General features: G+C 43.7%; 1 protein-coding gene and 1 long non-coding RNA gene across 2 annotated transcripts; one reads left to right on the top strand and one right to left on the bottom strand.

Annotated features, from left to right (window-relative positions):
• Positions 1-9310: 9310 nt before the first annotated feature.
• On the bottom strand, positions 9311-15386 carry LOC113412479 (calcitonin). Its single transcript, XM_087950917.1, is given in 5 exon segments — positions 9311-11697; positions 11699-11873; positions 12867-12998; positions 13696-13793; positions 15254-15386. Coding segments are annotated over 4 exon segments (417 nt in total). The 5' UTR covers positions 13782-13793; positions 15254-15386; the 3' UTR covers positions 9311-11673.
• LOC148133305 (uncharacterized) lies at positions 13156-17017 on the top strand. Its single transcript, XR_015746654.1, has 3 exons — positions 13156-13964; positions 14128-14355; positions 16472-17017. It is a non-coding gene; the product is annotated as an uncharacterized LOC148133305 (long non-coding RNA).
• Positions 17018-19321: the final 2304 nt, after the last annotated feature.

The following is a 19321-nucleotide window of genomic DNA, read 5'->3' on the forward strand; positions in this document are numbered from 1 at the left end:
CACTGATGAACTATAACGTAAATTTTCAGAACTTTCCTGGAGGTTCAGTCTGGCTACTGAACAAAAGCAGAGATAATGTGTTTCTTAACATCAGTTGCCAAATAGCAAAAATGTCATTTAGTCCATTTAGGAACTATGGATGTCTGTTCTTTCAGAATGCTTTCTAATTAGTCACATTCTCCATTCTTGTGGTGTTTTTCCCCTCAGCTGTCTTTGTTTTCTTTGTTTGTTCACAAGAATCACAAAAATGGGAGAAAATTTAATCGACCTGACAACATAAAGAAGGTGTGCAGACAGGCAAGGGCATAATGGCAGGAGTGGATTTATTTTTATATACCATAAAACCTGTTGTGTATGAAATCCTGATACAATTTTCAACAGCTAAAATCCAATAACTGAAATTATTCACTAATATCTACTTTTTTCAGTTCCTACAGTGATGCAGAGGTGGGATTCTACCTGGTCGGTCTGGTTCTATAGAACCAGTTGTTATGATTCTGCCCAATTCAGAGAACTGGCAAATTGCACCACTGGCTGGCCTGCCCCTCTCCTCCCTGCCCATTCACTCCTTACCTGGCATGCCTGCCATCAAACATTATTTTTCCTTGTTTTCCCCCAACCTGTTGTTCTGCTGTGCTAGGAGATTTAGATTAGCTACAAAGCAGGAAATCATTGGATTTCTTGCTTTTTAGCTAATCTAAAAGTAGAGCTGAACCTTCTTTAGGACTGAAGCTTCTATTTTTCAGTGTAGACTCAGGTAGCAGATGGCAGAAAGATAGATCTCTAAGTAAATCTGTGATTCTATGAGCAACTCAATCTGCCTGCCTGCTTTGCCTGATTTTTGGTAAAAGTTGCTCTTTTTTAAATAAAAAAATTAAATATTTACATAAATATTTACAATATTTACATACAAGCCACCCCCAGCCAGTCACGTGACCACCAAGCCACACCCACAAATTAGGCCATGCCCACAGAACCGGTTGTTAATAAATTTGAATCCCATCCCTGCAGTGATGTCTCTGTCAACAGTTGGGCTGTTGTAAACAAGCCTATCATGTTGAACATAAGAGTTTTAAGGATTATGCTTTCACCAATAAATGAACTCAAAAAAATTAGGTGTCCTTTTAATGATTTATTGCAATGAAAGCCACCAAAGTCACCAAAAGTGAGTTGGGCAACCATATAAACTTTATAAATAATATTCACCAAATGCAGAAATAATGGAGAATTTCTAACCTTTCTTAATGTTTATCATATGTCTGTATATTTATTAAAAGATCTGATTGTCATTTAACTCTTTGAACAAATTTGAGCCTTTGAATGAATCACTGATGAATTATGTCAAACTGATTTTATTTAGAATGTATTACAGCCTCTGGTTGCTAGTTTTGAAATGTGCTACTGAACTCAGTGAGATTATCATATTAAATAGAAATGCATAAAATTGCAACACTGAACACATTCCTAAATCAGCAAGGCTTCATGAAGTTCAGGTTATGTTCAGTTGTATATATGATCATAATTCATTAATGAAGCACAGAATTATTTTAACTTTCTTCCAAAATTCATCAGAACTTGCATAAGTGTGCATAAGCACACAACCGTGCCTACTGTCCCTGTCCTATTGTCCTCAATTATTAGTTCCTATTTCTTATATTTAAACTTATGTTTATTCTTATTTCTATTGTATTATAAGCTTTTGACAAAATAAATAAGTAAATAAAACTTCGTGTTTGGGAACATCAAAAGATATGTTAATAATCTGAATTAGATCCAGATATTTTGCTCTAAGCTCCCTAATAAACAGATTGGAGAACAAATAATTTTAGAAAAGTTCAATGGTTTTGAATATTATTCCTGATATTCAATAGTAATAATAATTAATAATATTAATTAATAATCAGCCACCAAGGACTTGTGGGTTGTGATGTGTTTGGGCCTTTCAGGATTCCATTCTTTGTGATAGTTTCTTTGGTGACTATAAATTGGCAGAGTAAGTTAAACCTACATTATACAAAATGACCAGATTTTATGAGGCCCAAATAATACATGGGTCTCTACATAATTTGAGAATCACTGCATGAATGATAATCTTGATGACTATCCAATTTCTAGAATTTATACTCCTTTTTCAGGACCCCATAAGATGAATCACTTTTTTCAATTCTTCTTTTCAACTAAATTGTTTATAACAGAGCAATCTCTTTAATTCGGAAAGGAAAATGGTGTAGTTTGTGATGGTTTTCACCTGCTCAGAGCACACTATGCTCAGGCTAGTATAAATTTATTTTCAACAGTGTAACTGTTACACTATTGTAACTGTTAGTAAGATAGTTGATACTTGGAAGATACTGTCTTCAGAGAATAGATGTGATTCTTCAACACAACTAGGAGAGGACTTTATCTAATGCAGTTTACAACTTTAGAGATGCTTGTGAACTACAGGAAGGCAGAGAGGGAAGAAGGGAGGGAGGAAAGATTCATGTTACAATGCATTGGCTTGCCAGATTTCGGTTTTATTCCCCAGAGACTTTCCTTCTGTTACCTAATAGTGGGACCTCCTTTTTTTTTTTTACTTTTTCACTACTCTTTTCTTTTTTACTCTCTTCTCTTTTCCTATGTTGCCTATTTTATCCTTTCTATATTTGTTGCTTAAATTGGTATTGGTATGATCTGACAACCCACTATTCCTCTCTGACAGCACAAGATCAATTAAATCTAATTCCCAGCCCAGAATAAAAACATTGTCTCTGTCATCAGATTGTGGCTAAAACAGGGAAATAGTTGTATCTACTTTCCCTTACTGGACTTTTGCTAACAAGAAATGCTTGAGAAAGGTTATGGATTAGTGTTTTTTACTTAAGGGATGAATCATGGGGGAAATACAGATTATATTCTATTTAGACATGGTCATAAGTTATTAAAACTAATGAGGGAAGTGAAGCAAGAAGTTACGTTTTCTGTTTCATTTTTCCCTTCTTTTCACACATTTTTCAGTTTATACTTTTTATTTTGTATTTGCTTTTATTTATTTATTTTATAATTCATCACAGTTCCACTGCAGGATAAAACATTTAAAATCTATGCCACTTTGCAGCTTTTTGGGAGTCTGGAGTCCATACAAGTCTGGGCGTGGAGAAACTGCTTTCTTTTGACCATGGACTGGTGTAAACAACAATCATTTCTCTTCCGGTGTTTGCCCTCTGTTAGTATTGCATCACATGAGCCTTCCTTACCTACCCATCAATCAAACAACTACAATATTTAGCTGCTCATAGACACCTTCACTAATACCAAACTACCTTTTTTTCTGTTCCCAGAAAGTATTAATTACTGTACACATATGAAGAACAGTCCATTGCAATATTCTCCAGAAGAAAGATACTTCATGAAGCAATTAATCATAGAATTGACACAACCTGAAAATAAAAACTAAACATTTCTGTATATCCGAAGATTCTCAGTTTCAGTCACTTGTCTTAAAGCAATCTAAAATATTCTTGGAGGGGGGGGGGGTGTTGGCTCCCAATCAGGATTAAGAAATACTAATAATAAAGGAGGAGTGGTTTGTGATTTACATAAAACTGAAATGGTGCAAGTCTGAAATGGTGAATTAAGAAATAATTTTCTCTTTTGACAGTGCCCCGATTGGTGCAAGTTCCCTGCCCACAGGTGATATTGACAAAGCAAAAAGGAAAAGAGATAGGGATGTATTTTCGCAATCAGCAATGAGGACTGTGTAAGTTGGCCCCAAGCTCTTACAGAGGCTGCAAAATCGGGGTACAGTAGATAATCAGTACTGCCTCATTTATGTTAGAAATGGTAGCACACAAAGCACTGTGAAGAGGTATATAAGTCAGGGGTGGGCTTCAAAAATTTTAGCATAAGATTCTCTGCCCGGTTGCTGGGTGAGTGTGGCCATGGTGGGCATGGCCTAGTCGGCCTCCTGCACCACCGGAGGGGACATTTTTGCCTTCCCAGACTCCAGAGGCTTTCCTCGAGCCTCCAGGAGGGTGAAAATAGCCTCCCCAGACTCCGGAGGCTCTCTGGAAGCTGTAAATGGGCCCATTTCTGGCCTTCCTGAACTTTGGGAAGGCCCATTTTTCTCCTCTGTGAACCTCCATGCATGCCCTGCACTTACCGGGGCGGGGTAGGGTGGGCAGGGCCAGCCAGGAGTGGGATTTGGGGGTTCTCTGAACTGCACACAATCTTAGCTAGGGGCTCTCCCGAACCCCTGTGAACCCCCAGCAGCCCCACCCCTGGTCTACGTGCTATTGCTGTTTTCCTGGCCTGAAAAGGAATGCGTAGAGCTTTAAACCAATCAGGAGGCAGTAACCTTTGAGGCAAGCGATTATTTGAAACCGCAAGAGGCTATGAGCACATAGGAAGAAGAGAAGGAATTGGTGCTTTATTAACAAAGCAATCCAAACTGAGAGACTCTGATATGCAAAGCCCTTGACCCAAGAGTTTGCTGCAGGGACTTCACCTGCAAAGAAGCTTTTTGTTTATATTAAATTTCCCACTGAAATTAATATGATGGAAATTACCTTGGGAAGGAAGCTTTCTCCTTCATTAATTCCCATATGGAAGAAGTGGGAAATTCCAAATCAAGAGGCAAGTATGGAAAAAGTTTGCTCCAACCAACCTGCACATTTTTATACAAATGTAAAGTCCAGGAGTTACTACGTAGTTTATGATTAAAATATTTCATAGTTTGATCCTAAGATAAGGACATATACAGTAGAATTTTAGCTGAGAGTTGATCACAGAAGCCTGCATTTTCCTTCAGTATTTCACAGGCTGCTCTTTATTAATCTATGCTCACAATACCGAAGGGTTTTTCTATATTATCACAATAGAACACTTTGTCTTAGGGTAGCACATAATAGTTATATGCAGGCTTAAGGCTTGTAGACTGAGAAGTCATGGAATCAAACATCTGGCTTCTTGTATGCAAGTTTCTACAAAAATAAGTATGTTTATTCATTCTGTACATTCAAATATTATAGTCCATTACCTTCCTATAGCACCAGTGATTTCATAGAAAAACCCAAATTCCGTACTAGACTTTATCTCAGTGCTCTTGAACCCAGGTCCAAAGCTGCAGAATACCCTTTAAAGAAAGGTTTAAATAAAAGATCCATTTCTCAATCTATGTGTATCTAAAATACTTTTTTTAATCTTGCATAAATTCACAAATAAATACAATATTGTAAATGTATTTTAAACATATTATACACTCATGTCAGTTAAATGTTTTACATCAAGGCATAGCACACCGCCTCTTACACATATATACCTTGAAAGGCAGCAATTTAGTGTAATCCCCGAGATTTGGCAATACAGGATTGCCAAGATAAATAACATGGATCAATTTCACAGATATGCTACAAGATAAATAAATAAATAGATGCTATCACATTTTATTTGAAATAGAATTGCTTATCAAAAGAATATACAATAATTGAATAATTATTTGATATAGATATAGATATATTATATAACCTAAGTTAATTTAACTTTAAAACAAAACATTTCTTCAATAGTGGAAGGATGCGAAAATGAATAATTTATTCAGCCATACTGGATGATGAAAAGAAGTTGCTTTCAAGACAAATTAAAAGGTGTTCGTTGCTCGGTTTCATGGCATCTGGAAAACACAAACAAATCCACGCTTAAAAGTGCATTTTTCTTTTCTTTGCCATTATCAGGTCATTAGATAATAATAATAATAAGGTCATTATCAGGTCATTAGGTTCTCTTCAATTACGTTCTGTAGTTAAAATAGGTTAATCCACTGAATAAATAAAGAGAAGCAGAATCAATTTGTTATGAGGTAAGGACAGCATAGGTTTTTCAAAGTTACCAAATATATATATGTTTTAAAGAAGTTTTTAAAGGGATCAGAAATTAATGTTTGGCTCTATTCCATATCAGCAATTTCTCTTAAGAAGACCTCTTCCCAAACAGTATATTTGGGCGGTTATAGTAGACAGGATTGCATTATTACAAAAAAAAATAATTCCACATTTAAGAGAGACTATCCTAGAGGCACCTTTCTGTCTTGCAGTCTGAATGGACATAGAGCAGACCAACTGCAGATATCTATGAATTTATTCACTTCTGCCAAATTTGGCAAAGAGGACATCTCATCCCACTTCTGCAGTTCCCATCACAGCTTCATGTCCATCATGCCCTCTGCTCCAACTGGGCTTAAAAAGGGAATGAAGTGGAAGCTTCTCAAAAATAATTTCTGCTCTCCAGAGTTCAGAGAAAAGAAGAAAGCAAGAGGAAATCCCAAAGGTGCTTTTTCGGGAGGAAACTGGACTTCCTTGTTTTTTATTCGAAGCAGTTTTGCTTCTCATCCAAGAAGCTTCTTCAGCTCTGACAGGATAGTGGGGAATGGAAGGATTTATATTCCTTGCAGACAGCTGGTCATTTGCATCCTTTTAGAGCAGGGGTCGCCAACCTTTTGGATCTCAGGGACCACCAAACTCATACTTTTAAATCCCGAGGACCACTAATACGATTTTTTTTAAAAGCTAATATTTTTAATATAATTTTTATGTTATATATATATATATATATATATATATATATATATATATATATATATATATATAATTTTCTTAATCTTACACGGGAAAAGACCCGAACACACACACACACACACACACACACATATATATATATAATGTATGTATGTATGTATGTATATGTATATGTATATATAATGTATGTATGTATGTGTGTGTATATATATATATATATATATATATATATATATATATATATATATATATATGTATGTATGTATGTATGTATGTATGTATGTATATATTTATATATTTAGTTGTATACGTTTCAGCAGAATCTCATCTGCCATCATCAGGCTTCTGTATTGTGTCTGCTGTGTAACACCCCATAGACAAACACAATACAGAAGCCTGATGATGGCAGATAGATTCTCCAAACTTACAACTTTGTGACGTGGAAAATACCTGAACAAAGCTGAATAATATACATGTAAGTACCCGCGAAAACTTAAGAAAACACACACACACACACTTATTTAATTATAGCAAAAATGTAAATGCTTAATGATAACAAAATAAAATGTTGCGGGTTGGAAGCCTCCCCCCACCTGGCACCTTCCAAAGAGACAGAAGAGCGGGTGTGGTGTGTATGTGTCTGAGCTGAGGGGCCTCGGGGCAACTGCCGCTGGGAGAAGCAGAGGCAGAAAGGGGGCTTTGCTCTCTTTGGGAGGCAGCGCCCCTTGACTGCCACTCCAGGGGCTTCTCAGCAGGCATCTGCCTGCAGAAGGACTGCCGCTCTTGGTGATTAATTGGGGGAGGGGAGGGGGAGAAAGTGGGAGCTCCTTTCAGATCCTGGGTGGAGGATTGAGAGGCTCAGATCTGCAGCTGAGGAAAAGCTGGGTGGGGGCTCTTCCAGCGTCACCTGGAGACAGGCAAGGAAAGGTGTCCCTGGGGGCACTTTGCTCACTTTAGCACTTCGCTGCCAAACCCGGCCACAGCCAGTGATTAATTGGGGGTGGAGTGGAAAGAGAGAAAGCATCTCTCGCATTACCAGGAGAGGAAAGTAGACAAAACAAAGCTCACTGTTTCACTGAGACCTACAAAACGCCAATCTACCGCGTTCCAGTTGTTCTTTGAAACCATCAAATGCTCCCACTTGCAGTTCTCGCGCCTCCCAGCTCAAGTCCCTGAGATGCACATTCCCACACACGGTGGCGGTGGCAACAACAGTCCCCTCCCCCAGCGCCTGCTGTCAGCTCTCCCCATTAGTTTTCTACCTTTGAATTGCTCCCGGCTCTCTCTCTTTTCTCCCCCCCCCACCCACGTGCAGGCAGGAAAGGAAAGGGAGACGGAGACATGCACAGCTCTCCCCTTTTCCAGCCCTTGCTGCCTCTCCCAACATCAAAGCCTCGGAAATTCAGGCAAAGCCACCACAGCAGTAGCGCCCTGAGTTGCTTGCTTCTCCACTACTGCTTCCTCCTCCTCCAGCACCACTTCCTTCTCTGGGTAGGGCGATTCTTAACTAACCGAGCATGCTAAGGCAACTCAGGACGCTACCGCTGCGGCGGCTTTGCCTGTGTTTCCGAGGCTTCGATGTTGGGAGAGGCAGCAAGGGCTGGACAAGGGGAGAGCTGTGCATGGCTCCGTCTCCCTTTCCTTTCCTGCGTGCACGTGGGTGGGGAGGAGGAAAGAGAGAGAGAGCCAGGAGAAATTCAAAGCTAGAGAACTAATGGGGAAGAGCTGTCAGCGGGAGCTGGGGGAGGGGACTGCTGTTGCCGCCACCGGGTGTAGGAGTTGGTTGGCGCGTGCATCTCAGGGGCCTGACTCCAGGGTCCCTCAGAGAGCCAGGAGGCACAAGAACTGCACAGCCCAGATTAATTGCTTTTTGGGGCCATTTCTTCTGTGGCCCACCAAAAATTTTCCACGGCCCACCGGTTGGCAACTGCTGTTTTAGAGGGTCCTTGAAGCACTTGGAGGTTTATCTGTGCTTCCTGAAAAAGCACCTTTGGGACAACCATGACCTGGATGACTGAGACTCTCTAGACTCTAAGAGGAAAATGTCTCTATAAACAAAACATCCTAATGGCTGAAGTTGCAGAAGCCATTTGCTAAATTTTAAAATGGCAATAAAATTAATACGGGGACTGGAAATCAAATTACAAAATGGCACTGTTACAAGGCTGCATACATGTTTAAGATATACAAGCGAAAGATCTCCGAATCAAAATAATGCTGGTTTAGGAGTGATATGTTTAATACAATATTCACTCTTTTTCCGAGTGAAAAAAATAATTTGGATTCCAATCCCAAATCCAATTGTAAGGAAGAAAGCCTAGTCCAACAATAAATAGCCGGTTTTCATAACCTTCATTTTCAATTATTTAAAAGGAATAATTCTACTCTGGTAATACCACTGAAAGAGCTTTCCCTACGCCAGAGCTCATGTAACTTGGATTTCTGCACTCAGAAATGAAATTATGGAGTTGAGGTTCAGTACACTGAGAGAACATGAGGTTCAGCAAGTCTGAATCAAAAGTTATATTTTTTTAAAAAAATTCTCATTGCTGTCTTCTCTCTACACTAAATGTCCTCTTAAAACTTGCTAATAGCCATAGGTTTACAGAAGGATAGTAATTCCTTTAAAAGAATCAGATGAAATCACAAGTCTGTTCAAATATTTGTAAAAATAACATATTCACCAAGGAAATAGAATTCCAATATTATTTAGCCATACACTTACCATATCCCAGAAATCATTCAGATTTGTATGTTTCTTCTTCGCCTCCCAAAAGCATGGGCTCCAACATTGGTAGGTACAAATGTGTTCTTTCCCACACCTCCTGATCTGTTCAGGAAATCTGCCAAACGATGGGTCACACATGTTGCCGTGTTACATCCTCTCTTTTCTGCTGTTATGCTGTTGTTGTTGTTGTTTTAAAAAAGAAAAGAAAATAGAGTTAAGATCTTTGATGCCAGCTTCTGAATGCATCGTGCTGCCCACTGTTTAATCCCAGTTTTCCTCAACCTCTTGTTGGCAACATCTCAAGAATGCCAATCTTGGGGTGGGGGAAGGGAAGAGCAATTTTATGTTATGATGAATGAAAAGGACTTCTGAGGGCTCCCTGGAGCTCTCTGAGCTTGCTTGTTTTCTTGCAGATGTTTCATTACCCAAACTAGGTAACATCATCAGTGCTAGTGCTAGGAGAAAAAAAAACTTCTACTCCCTTAACGTACCCCAGAATATAGAAAAAGCGAACCATTGCACATTCTTCCCCAACCTAGCAAAATCCACAGAACTGTGGGGAGGATAACCTACACCTTTTCTAAGAGTGCCCAAAGCCTGGATTTACAAGGATCACCGTCCTGTAGCATCAGGGTTGGCCAATGCCACTACATATGAGGACTGTTGCCTTCATCTCCTGGGTCTACATTTCCTGATGTAATGCCATTTCTGGATATATAAGCTATTGGGATGGTCTAAATCAAGAGTCTCCAAACTGGGCAACTTTAAGACTTGTGGACTTGTGAATTCTGGGAGTTGAAGTCCACAAGTCTTGAAGTTGCCAAGGTGAGTGTTGTGGGCCGCCAGGGGCTAGCAGAGCTGGCAGCAGACTCGGACAGTGAGGAGGTTGGGGAAGAACATGGACCAGTCCTGGAGGCCGAGGAAGGCTATGACAAGGGCTCTGCGTTAGAGGCAGAGATGGGGCCAGGGCAGTCTGGCAGTCATCAGCTGCCTTTGAAGTTGGACAGCAGTGAGGTAGGGAAGCAGCTGGAGCCAGTTCCCAGCCTGCACATGCGCAGAGCTGCCAAAAGAAAAGAACAATTACGAACTAAGGGTCGACGTGGGAATAAGACCACAGGTGAACAGTATAGACACTCTCAGACACTCTGTGCCAAGCCCTTCCTTGTCAGCACTGCGTTTGAAAATATTTACTTGGCAGCTCTCCAAGGTAGATAAGGTCTGTGCTCCTAATTAAACCCTTGAAAGACTGTTTGCCAGGCCTTTGGCTGAAGGTGAATGCAAGAAATTCACCTTCGTTTAATAAAAGGGGTTTTGACAGGACAAAGAGTCAGCTTAGTGCTTTTTGGGGAAGCCTAGGTCACAACAGTTGGAGACCCTTGGTCTAAATGATATATGATATATTCATCTGATATCAGATTGGCCATGGGTGTGATCCAACATGTTTTTTCTGTTGTTCATCTCTGACAAAAATCAGGCTTTTTACAATAAGTCTCATTGATTTGAATGTTTAACTTAACCTACATTGTTCCCACAAAGAATACAAGTCAATGTTTGAATTACAGGCAATTTTGGATTCTCCTGCACTAAATTATCTTCAGGCTGATAAGTCAATCAAAATAAGTGATGTCTTCGGGAACAAATACATACATAGAAATATAAGATTAAAATTCTTACCTGGAGGAAGTCAAACAGAATAAAACTTTTTGTAACTGAACAACATTGCTCTCATTTGGGAACCAGTTGTTGTGTTTCTACACTTCTGAACAGATTTGTAAAGTTCATACTATCAAACTCAATGTGAACCTTTTCACTGACTTCATTGTATGAAAGTTATCACTTTACTGATTCATCTAATACTAATCAGACATGTAACTCTTTCAAAATACTCTTAATTAAGCAAAAAAAATTGCAAACATCCATACTGACCTCCTTATAAAACTCATTGCTACAAACCCCGTATTTTAAAAATGGTATAATTTGTAATCAGAACATAGACCTATTCCTTATAGAAAAATAGCTTTATTGAACAGTTGCATGAAAGAAACATTTATTTCATTTTTTTACAATGAGTAGCCTCAAATAAAAAAAGGATGCTTCCTTATTATTCATAAAATAAGAATCCTAAAAAAATCAGTTGAAAATTCAAGGCAATGTTTTATTCTGATCTACTTTGAATTTGGCTTCTGCTTTTCCCCAGTTCCCTACAACAAGTGTTATGTGTGTGCATTTCGTCCTTAATTTCCTAACTTGGACTTTGCTCTACTACTCCAAGCACTTCAGATCTAAAAGAACACAGCAAAGTTAGCAGTGAAGGTTAGATCCACATCATGCATCAAGTTAAATAAAAGAAGAAAACGAAAGAGGGGGTGGGAAATCAAAGGAAACTGAGCCCATCTAGTTGCTTCCGAGGGCTTCCTCAGTAGTTTGCATAGCGTTCATTTTCCAGCTCACTCAACACATTCCTTTTCTTGCCAGGCGTCCCAGCCCCGACGTCAGTACGAGGGTACGTTTGCAACTTGTGCAATTCTTGAGACAGTTTGCCCAGCACACAAGTGCTCAGGTTGGCACAACGTTTGGAAATAGGTCTATCCAAGCTGCAAAGGGGGAAAAACATGCCGAACAAAGTAACCGAGGGAGGGAGAAAAAGGAGCGCAAGAAAAACACATGCGTAGTAGTCATGCCTTATCCCCCCCCTCCACCCCCCGTCCCCGCGTTCCACCACCCCCACAAAAAAGAACTCCCCCGAGCCTTTAACCAACACAAGCCCATCTCAACGCCGTGCCTTGACCCCATGCAAATGTCAATCCGAAGTCCCGTCGGAGCAGCGGGTAGGGGGCGCCAGTGAGCCATTGCCCAGTCAAGCAAACGAGTTGGGGGGGGGCGTTGCGACTGTTAGCAATTCCGGGGAGGGTATTGCATGCGTCGCTGGGGCTCAACCATTCCTCATGCTTCACCAGGGGAGTTCAGTAGGGAACCGCAGGTGCAGCTGGAAGCCTGGGCTGGTTAGGGAAGGGGGCGCTACTACGTGCAAAGGATCCCTTTCCTTCCTCCAATGTCAAAGGACCTTCTCGCTCTCTGCCGCCTCTCTCTCCTCCCAACCCCCACCCCACGGGCACTAGGGCGAGGGGAGAAGGACTGAGTCCGGCGGGTTCGGTTCTTAAGAAAGTGGGCCGAGAGGGATGGAGGACGAAAGAGAAGGCAACCAAGACCTACCTTCTTGTTCTCCCATGTTGTTGTTGTTTTTAAATCAAAAACCCTCCTCCTCTTTGCAGTTCAAAGTCTTTCCTGTGTATGTGGCTGCATAAGTGTGTGTGTATGTGTGTATACACAGATGCGTAAGTTGTATACCCATAGTCAATGGCTAAATGGATATTCTTAAGTCAATTGGGCGAGCAAAACGAGCGGGCAAGCGAAGCCCTCCACTCGGATCGGCCGCCCCAGGTGGTTGCAAGGCGCCCGGTCGGATCTCGAGGGAGGGGATCCTCCCGTCTGCTTCGATGCCCACCAGGAGAGGCGCTGTGCCCCCCCCTTCCCAGCTTGGCGTCCGGGAGGGAGACGAGGGAAAGAGGGTTTTGGAAGCTTCTTACCTACTGCCTTCGCTGCCTTGGTCCTGGTCTTCCGCGGTCATCTGGATGTATTCCTTCACCAGGGCGTTGAGTAACCTCCGAGCTTCGTAGTCCCCCAGGGCGCCTCGGTCGGTGACCGGCTCGAAGCCCGCTCTGCGTGAAGACAAGCGCCCCTTGAAAGCGCCGCTTTTTGCGGGGGGGGAGCAGCGCTTCTCCTCCCGCAGGCAGCCTGGGGTGGGATTAGAGGCGGGTTTTCCAGCCAGCGCCCGCCGGTCATTCCCCACCCTCCTCCTCCTCCTCCTCCTCCCTCGGGGTTGGCGTGGAGTGCGACTCGCCTCTCTCCCAAACCAAGGGGTTAGGCAGGCTGGGGGTGGGTGGGTGGGTGCTGCCCGATGTATCTGGAGGGGCTTCCGACGGGCGAGCGAACCGCTTTGCTGGCCAGGGGAAGAAAATCACAAGGCGGGCCAACGGATTGGGCTTGGCTTGGCTTGCTCGCTTGCTTGCTCATTCGTACGCTTGCGTAATTTCTACGCCGCTTTCTACTTTCGGGTCTCGCCACCCCGGGGAGGCGAGGCAAGTGGCGATGGAGTTGGTGTTTTTGAAATTGAAAAGGAGGAACGGGGTGCACCAAGTGCTCCAAAAAGCTGGTTGGTAATCCGGGCGAATGGTCCCCACGGAGCCAAATCCGCGCCTGCCGAGCGCCCCTAAACCCTTCTTCTTTTGGCCCTCTCCTAACCGAGCTCCTTCCCGTCGGAGGACTTTTCTTCGCTTCGCCGCCCCCGCCGGGAGGAAACTTCCAGGCTCTCCCCCCCGAGAGCTGCAGGGAAGTCCGCCGTCGGCTTCCTCTTACCTGAGCGGGACTGCCTGGCCGTTCTCCATCTGGCAGGCCACCAAAGCGTAAACGGCGAGGAGCGAGGAGATCTTCAGCACAGCCATGGTCTTATCTCTCTGCAAGGAGAGGAGCCACATTATCTCTCTGCAAGGAGAGGAGCCTCTGCGGCCCTGCCTATTCCGCCCCCCCCCCCCGGCCGTCTATTTAGGCTGCGATCCCATCGACAAGCATTCCAAATGGCGTAGATAGGATTCCCTTCTGAAGGAGAAAATATATGGCTGGCTGTGGTAAGTCCAAGTAACAGCGACGCATCCTTCCCGGGCAAACGTTATGCACAGGACCAGGTTGGCCTAAAGTGGGAATTCTCTGAGGGTAATAAATTATCCGTTAATCATGCGCGTAAAAAGAAGTATTTGCAGAGAATTTAACGGTCTTTTAATATCCATTTAGGAATTCTGGGGGCTTCGGCAGCGTTCTAAATGGACTATCCGAACAAGGGCAGAAGCAACTCAGAACATCGGTGCCAAGAGATGAGAACCAAAAATAGAACCTTTCTTAAAGAAAACGAGTCAAAGTGGCGAGATGTATTTACGCTTAAAAGAGAGGGGGCTCTTTTTTATGTTTCGTTTTGAAGTAAAAATTAAAAACAGCTGAAACAAGTGGACCTCTGAAAACGTGGTAAGGCAATGCTGTAAAATCGGAGTTTGAGTCATTTATATACTGAAAAATAAATATATCATTGGTTTTGTAAAATGCAGGAATAATCGTGCACACAGAATTATAAGCTATTTTTCCACATATGATTTCTTTGTCCTCTTCCCCTTTGGTTTTAAGCATTTCCGTATGTTCAAAAATGTTGAATATATAGCATCTCCATAAATATGAATTTCTTACACTCTTGAATTTCCCTGTCTCCAACCTGTTTTACAGTGCATCCCTGATTCCAAAACCTCTGTATACGCCTGACACACATACACACACAGAGGTTCATCTTAAATTCTTCCTCGTGTAGCCTTTTTTTTCTTGCAAAGAAGTCTATAAGGAAGTTCCGGATGCTATGAGATATTACTGTCTCGGGACTGGAGATAGAAGGATGCTTTAAAAGTTATTTTAAATTAATATATATTACCTTGGTTAGAACAACCTTTAAGATAACCCTTGCTTTAAAAAAAAAACCAAGATAAGTCGCACATCGATATTAAATGCATCTTTAAGGAGTTATCTCCAGCAAAATAAAAGCTTTCTCCTTTGCAAAGAAATTTTGTTTAAAATTTGCAAGGATGAAGATTTCCTCTTATTCCCTAACATCCTAAAATGCTAATTCTTATTTTTTTTAAAAAACCCAGAAAGGATTAATTCTATCTATTCCAAAAACTAGACGAAGCCTATCCTTGAAATGTAAAACTGAGGAATGCAGGACACTCGCAGCTCAGGCTGCAACACTCTCTAACAGATCTGGAAGTAAATCATCCTGGACTCAGTAAAGACGTTAAAGAAAGCATGGCCAGGATTTCTGCTGCTAGAGTTGTAGGGCTGCTGTGAAGAGCAGAGCTACCAATAGTAGAGAAGGGCTTACCTTCAAATGCCAGCCTTTCTTAGGGAAGAGTGAAACGTAATGGAGGTTTCCTCAGAGTGATTTTCAGAGTCGTGGCGGTCTTCAATGGTCAACGACCCCCTTTTATACATATCAGCAGGACAAAAATGTGTAGGCGTTCAACGAACACTCACTCGCCAATCAGCATCTCCTTTATCACTATAAAACCAATCCACGACTGACCACAAAACTCCCAACTCCTGAATGACGTCATTCCCAGTCACTGAGTATTCCATTCACAAAAATATTGCCAGTCATTTAGGCACATCCGATAGGTTTATTTGCATTTAGGTCACTGGACGACAGGGAATGGGGGTGGGGGGTGGGGCGGCAGGAAGAGACATAGAAAACGGTTAGCGAAATGTCAGGGAGATCGCCCCAAGTCATTAATAATATTTAGACCTCCCCCATTGTCTTTTACCCCCGCCAAGATCTCCCGAATCTTTTTGATGAATAAACTCAAAAGGGCAGGATATTTACTTATTAGAGGCGACATCTACTGCAAAAAGTGTTGCATTGCAGGAAAAAAAAAAAAGGACTTCGGTCGGCATAGAGGCTTTCTCAACTTTGCATCTTAGCATTGACCCCAGCAGTACGAGGTGGCGATTAGTCGACAATTCCTTTTTGAACCTTAAATTATTGGTTTTGGAGTCAGGGAGATGCACCGTCTTCTCTCCCACAGAGTCGGGGGAGGGGCCGTATATTAAATTCACATGCCTTGATAGGTTCCTTTACTATGCTTGTGTAGCCTAAACCTTCTCAAAATGAGTCGGCATTGGAACTAACGGAATTCAATGCCCAGGTAAGGATGCTTAAGGTTCCTGCCATCGTGGGGTGGAGGAAAGCAGGGAATGGCTGTTTGGAAGAGCCTGACCAATCAGATCTCCTTCCGATGCGATCACAAACTCCCAACAATTCCAGCCAAATTGAACGAGGATGGGAAGCTATATGTCAGAGGTCTCCAAACTTGGCAACTTTAAGACTTGCGGACTTCAACTCCCAGAATTGCTGGCTGGAGAATTCTGGGAGTTGAAGTCCACAACTCTTCAAGTCGCCAAGTTTGGGCACCGCTGCTCCATGTGAAAGCCCTGGGCTGGGAAAAGGTGGTTTGCGAGGAGAGTTGCTGAAGGAGTCGGTTCTGCCTGGCAGGTGGTCCCTTCTCCAATTCCGGAATCTAACCATCCTTTCTTTTCTTTTAAGGCAAACTAGCCAGTCAGCAACTCCTTGGAAACATGAAAGGTTTCAGCGAGGACTGTTCGAGTTAAGGAGACGTAGTCTCGGGCTGCCTGGACATATTTCATTTGCTAACGACTGGATTTTGGAGGCAGTGCAAAAGGCTGGGTCGCCTGAGAACTTCCGCTCCTGGACCTAGAGATGGTCAGTCCCTTGCAAAGCGTGCGCGGATAGGTGGGAACGGCTTAATTTCAGCTCAGTGGAATTGCCCGCTCCTCGTTTAATCCCTTGCCGCAGAGAAAGCAGCGCCTTCTTAGTTAGCCTCTTCAGCTGACCTTCTGTGCAAATGCATCCAAGCACCAAACGTGGAAAATCGGAAGTCGCTGATTTTCGTAATCCCGTTCAGTCAAGCCCTTCGGGGGACCTGGGTTCAAATGTACTAACATCCAAGCGCTTTCAGCCTCCAAGGGCATCCCTCCCACCACCACCACCCCACCACCACAGCACCCGTCAGATCGGGAGACCGGGACACGCCGGGAAGGCAACATGGGACAAATGAATGAACGGCTTCTTTCCTGTCAGTATTTATTTCTTTGAGACCCGGCGACAACCAAACGGCAACCGGGGGAGTGGGGACAGGACGAGGAGGTGAAAAGCAAAAGCCATCTCCCCAACTAGGTGCCCTCAAGATATAGCGGACTTAGTTGCCCCCAGCCCGCCCCCCCCAAAAGTTTCTAATCCTTATGGCCAAGGGAATTACGCAGAGAATCCAAAGTAGTATTAATATGAGTATTAATTGCTTCAACGATTGATTGCATTTTGATTTTGGTAAGTCACCTAATGCAAAAATAATGAAAGTATCTGAAACGTGCCGGGTTGGGGGAAGTCTACTGTAACCCCTTTCAAGAAAAGCCCCGATGTGTCTTGCTAAGTCTTCACCAAGTGCCCCAAAGCCAGGATCCCGATTCCTTTCTAGCAAGGCTGATTTTGGGACCCACCCTTGCTTTGGAAGGGAAGCTATTCAGCATGTTCTAATTTTTGGAAAGGCTTCTCTGGAGGAGGAGAGGGGAGATGTGGGGGTGGAGAGAGAGAGAAAGAGGAGAGGGGAGATGTGGGGGTGGAGAGAGAGAGAAAGAAGACCCATTCGCAATCGATCGCAACCGATCCAATGAGATCGCCTCAAGCCCGCCGTTTGATGACGGAGGGCAAAACGGAGAGAGAAGCTACCTTCTTCCTAGCTGGGAAAGTGGCCTAAAGGAGGTTCCGCAGGAGATTGATTGGGGGCTTTCCCCGTCCCACCTGTCTAAAGCTCTGGAATTGGGAGAGGCTGGACAGTCACGGCTGCATGTCTGGGATTGAGTGTAATTCACTTCTCGGTGCCAAGCGCCACGGCTGAACCGATTGTCTTAATGGGGAATTGCATTGGCAAGGGGCTGGGCTGGGCTGGACAGCAGCATTCGCTCGCTCTTCCTCTCTCTCGCTCTTGGAGGCTCTGCTACAGGAGTCCCGGGCAGGTTTTCCCCTGCCCTCCGGCCGGCCCCTCCCAATCTGCCCCCCCCCCCCACTCCCTTTTGTTCCTGGGTTGAAGTGGTCACGTTCTACCCGGCAGCTCTCCAGCTGCTTCGCTATAAGCCCCTGGCATTGGGGGCGAAAAGAACGATATCCGCCGAGGAGGTGGAAAAAAACCTCTCGTGGAGAGCTACAAGGGCCCAATCCATCACTCTTTTAAAGGGCTCTTAGTCATTGTCTAGCAGCTGCGGAGTCGTGTCTGGCGCTCGGACACCTGCTCCATCCAGGATGTTTGGATTTGCTATCTGCACTACTCATATAAGAAAGTACCTTCGGGCTCCCGCCAGGACCAAAAAACAAATAAATAAATAAATAAAATGAGGGAGGTTGATGAAAGATAGAAGAACTTTGGGAAAGTGGGCACTTCTCCAAGAAGTGTTGACTCAGGAAATCGCTGTTTCGCGTGTAAGCTGGTGTCCGTGCTTACAAGCGCGCCCTGTTCTTTTCCCCTACCTGCCCAACCCAAGGAACGGTGTTTATTTTCTCCCTCTTGAATGAAGCGGAGTTTAGGCGCCTTCCCTTCTTCGCCAGGAATAGGAAAACTCTGGCCGTTCCCCTGGAAGGAAACTCTGGCCGTTCCCCTGGGATGGCTGGTGCAAGACTAAAGGATGTACGCTAGCTCGGGCTCTCTCTCTCTCTCTCTCTCTCTCTCTCTTTTAAACAATTACCCTGGCAAGAGTGCGTCAAAATCTCCATCAGTTTCTAAGACTGTAAGTCCGGCTTCCTGTCCCACTGAGCAGAGGAGAAACCTGAGGAGCGGGAAGGTGATGACTATGGTGTGTGTTTGTGTGCGTGTGTGTAGAGTTTAGACAAAATGGTCTCAGGCGGGAAGAAAATCAACTTCTTTGCTTCTACACTGAAACACACACAGAGAGGGGGCGGACTGGGTGGGCAGGCTCCCTGGAGGAGTGAAAACGCTGCCCTCTTTGCTTTCCCCTAATTGAGTGCAGAGGCGAAGTGGTTTTATTCCACCAGCTTGAAGGCACTCCACTCCTTTGATGGCGTTCTGGACCTGGCCCCGTCTGAAACGGCCAGAGCCTCAGCTGAACTAACAAGGGAAGGGAAGGGAAGGGAAGTAATTAGCTAAGTGGTTTCGCGCCGCGAGAGGAATGGCTAGGCGCTCTGCCGTTCTCCAGCTCCCTGGCAGCCTGCCTCCTTCAACGTGTGGAACTTAATTTGGAAACAAGCAGGCATTGCGCGTTAGGCTCCAATGCCTTGCTCGTATTTACTCTGGAAAAACCCCATTCGAAGCAGCCGGAATTCTCTGGCACTTCTGGCTTGCCGATTTGCGGCTGCGTTCGACCGCAA

This window comes from Notechis scutatus, chromosome 1 (assembly GCF_049901735.1).
Source record: "Notechis scutatus isolate UNSWTSFEM ecotype Mainland chromosome 1, rNotScu1.2, whole genome shotgun sequence".
NCBI classification, from domain to species: Eukaryota; Metazoa; Chordata; class Lepidosauria; order Squamata; family Elapidae; genus Notechis; species Notechis scutatus.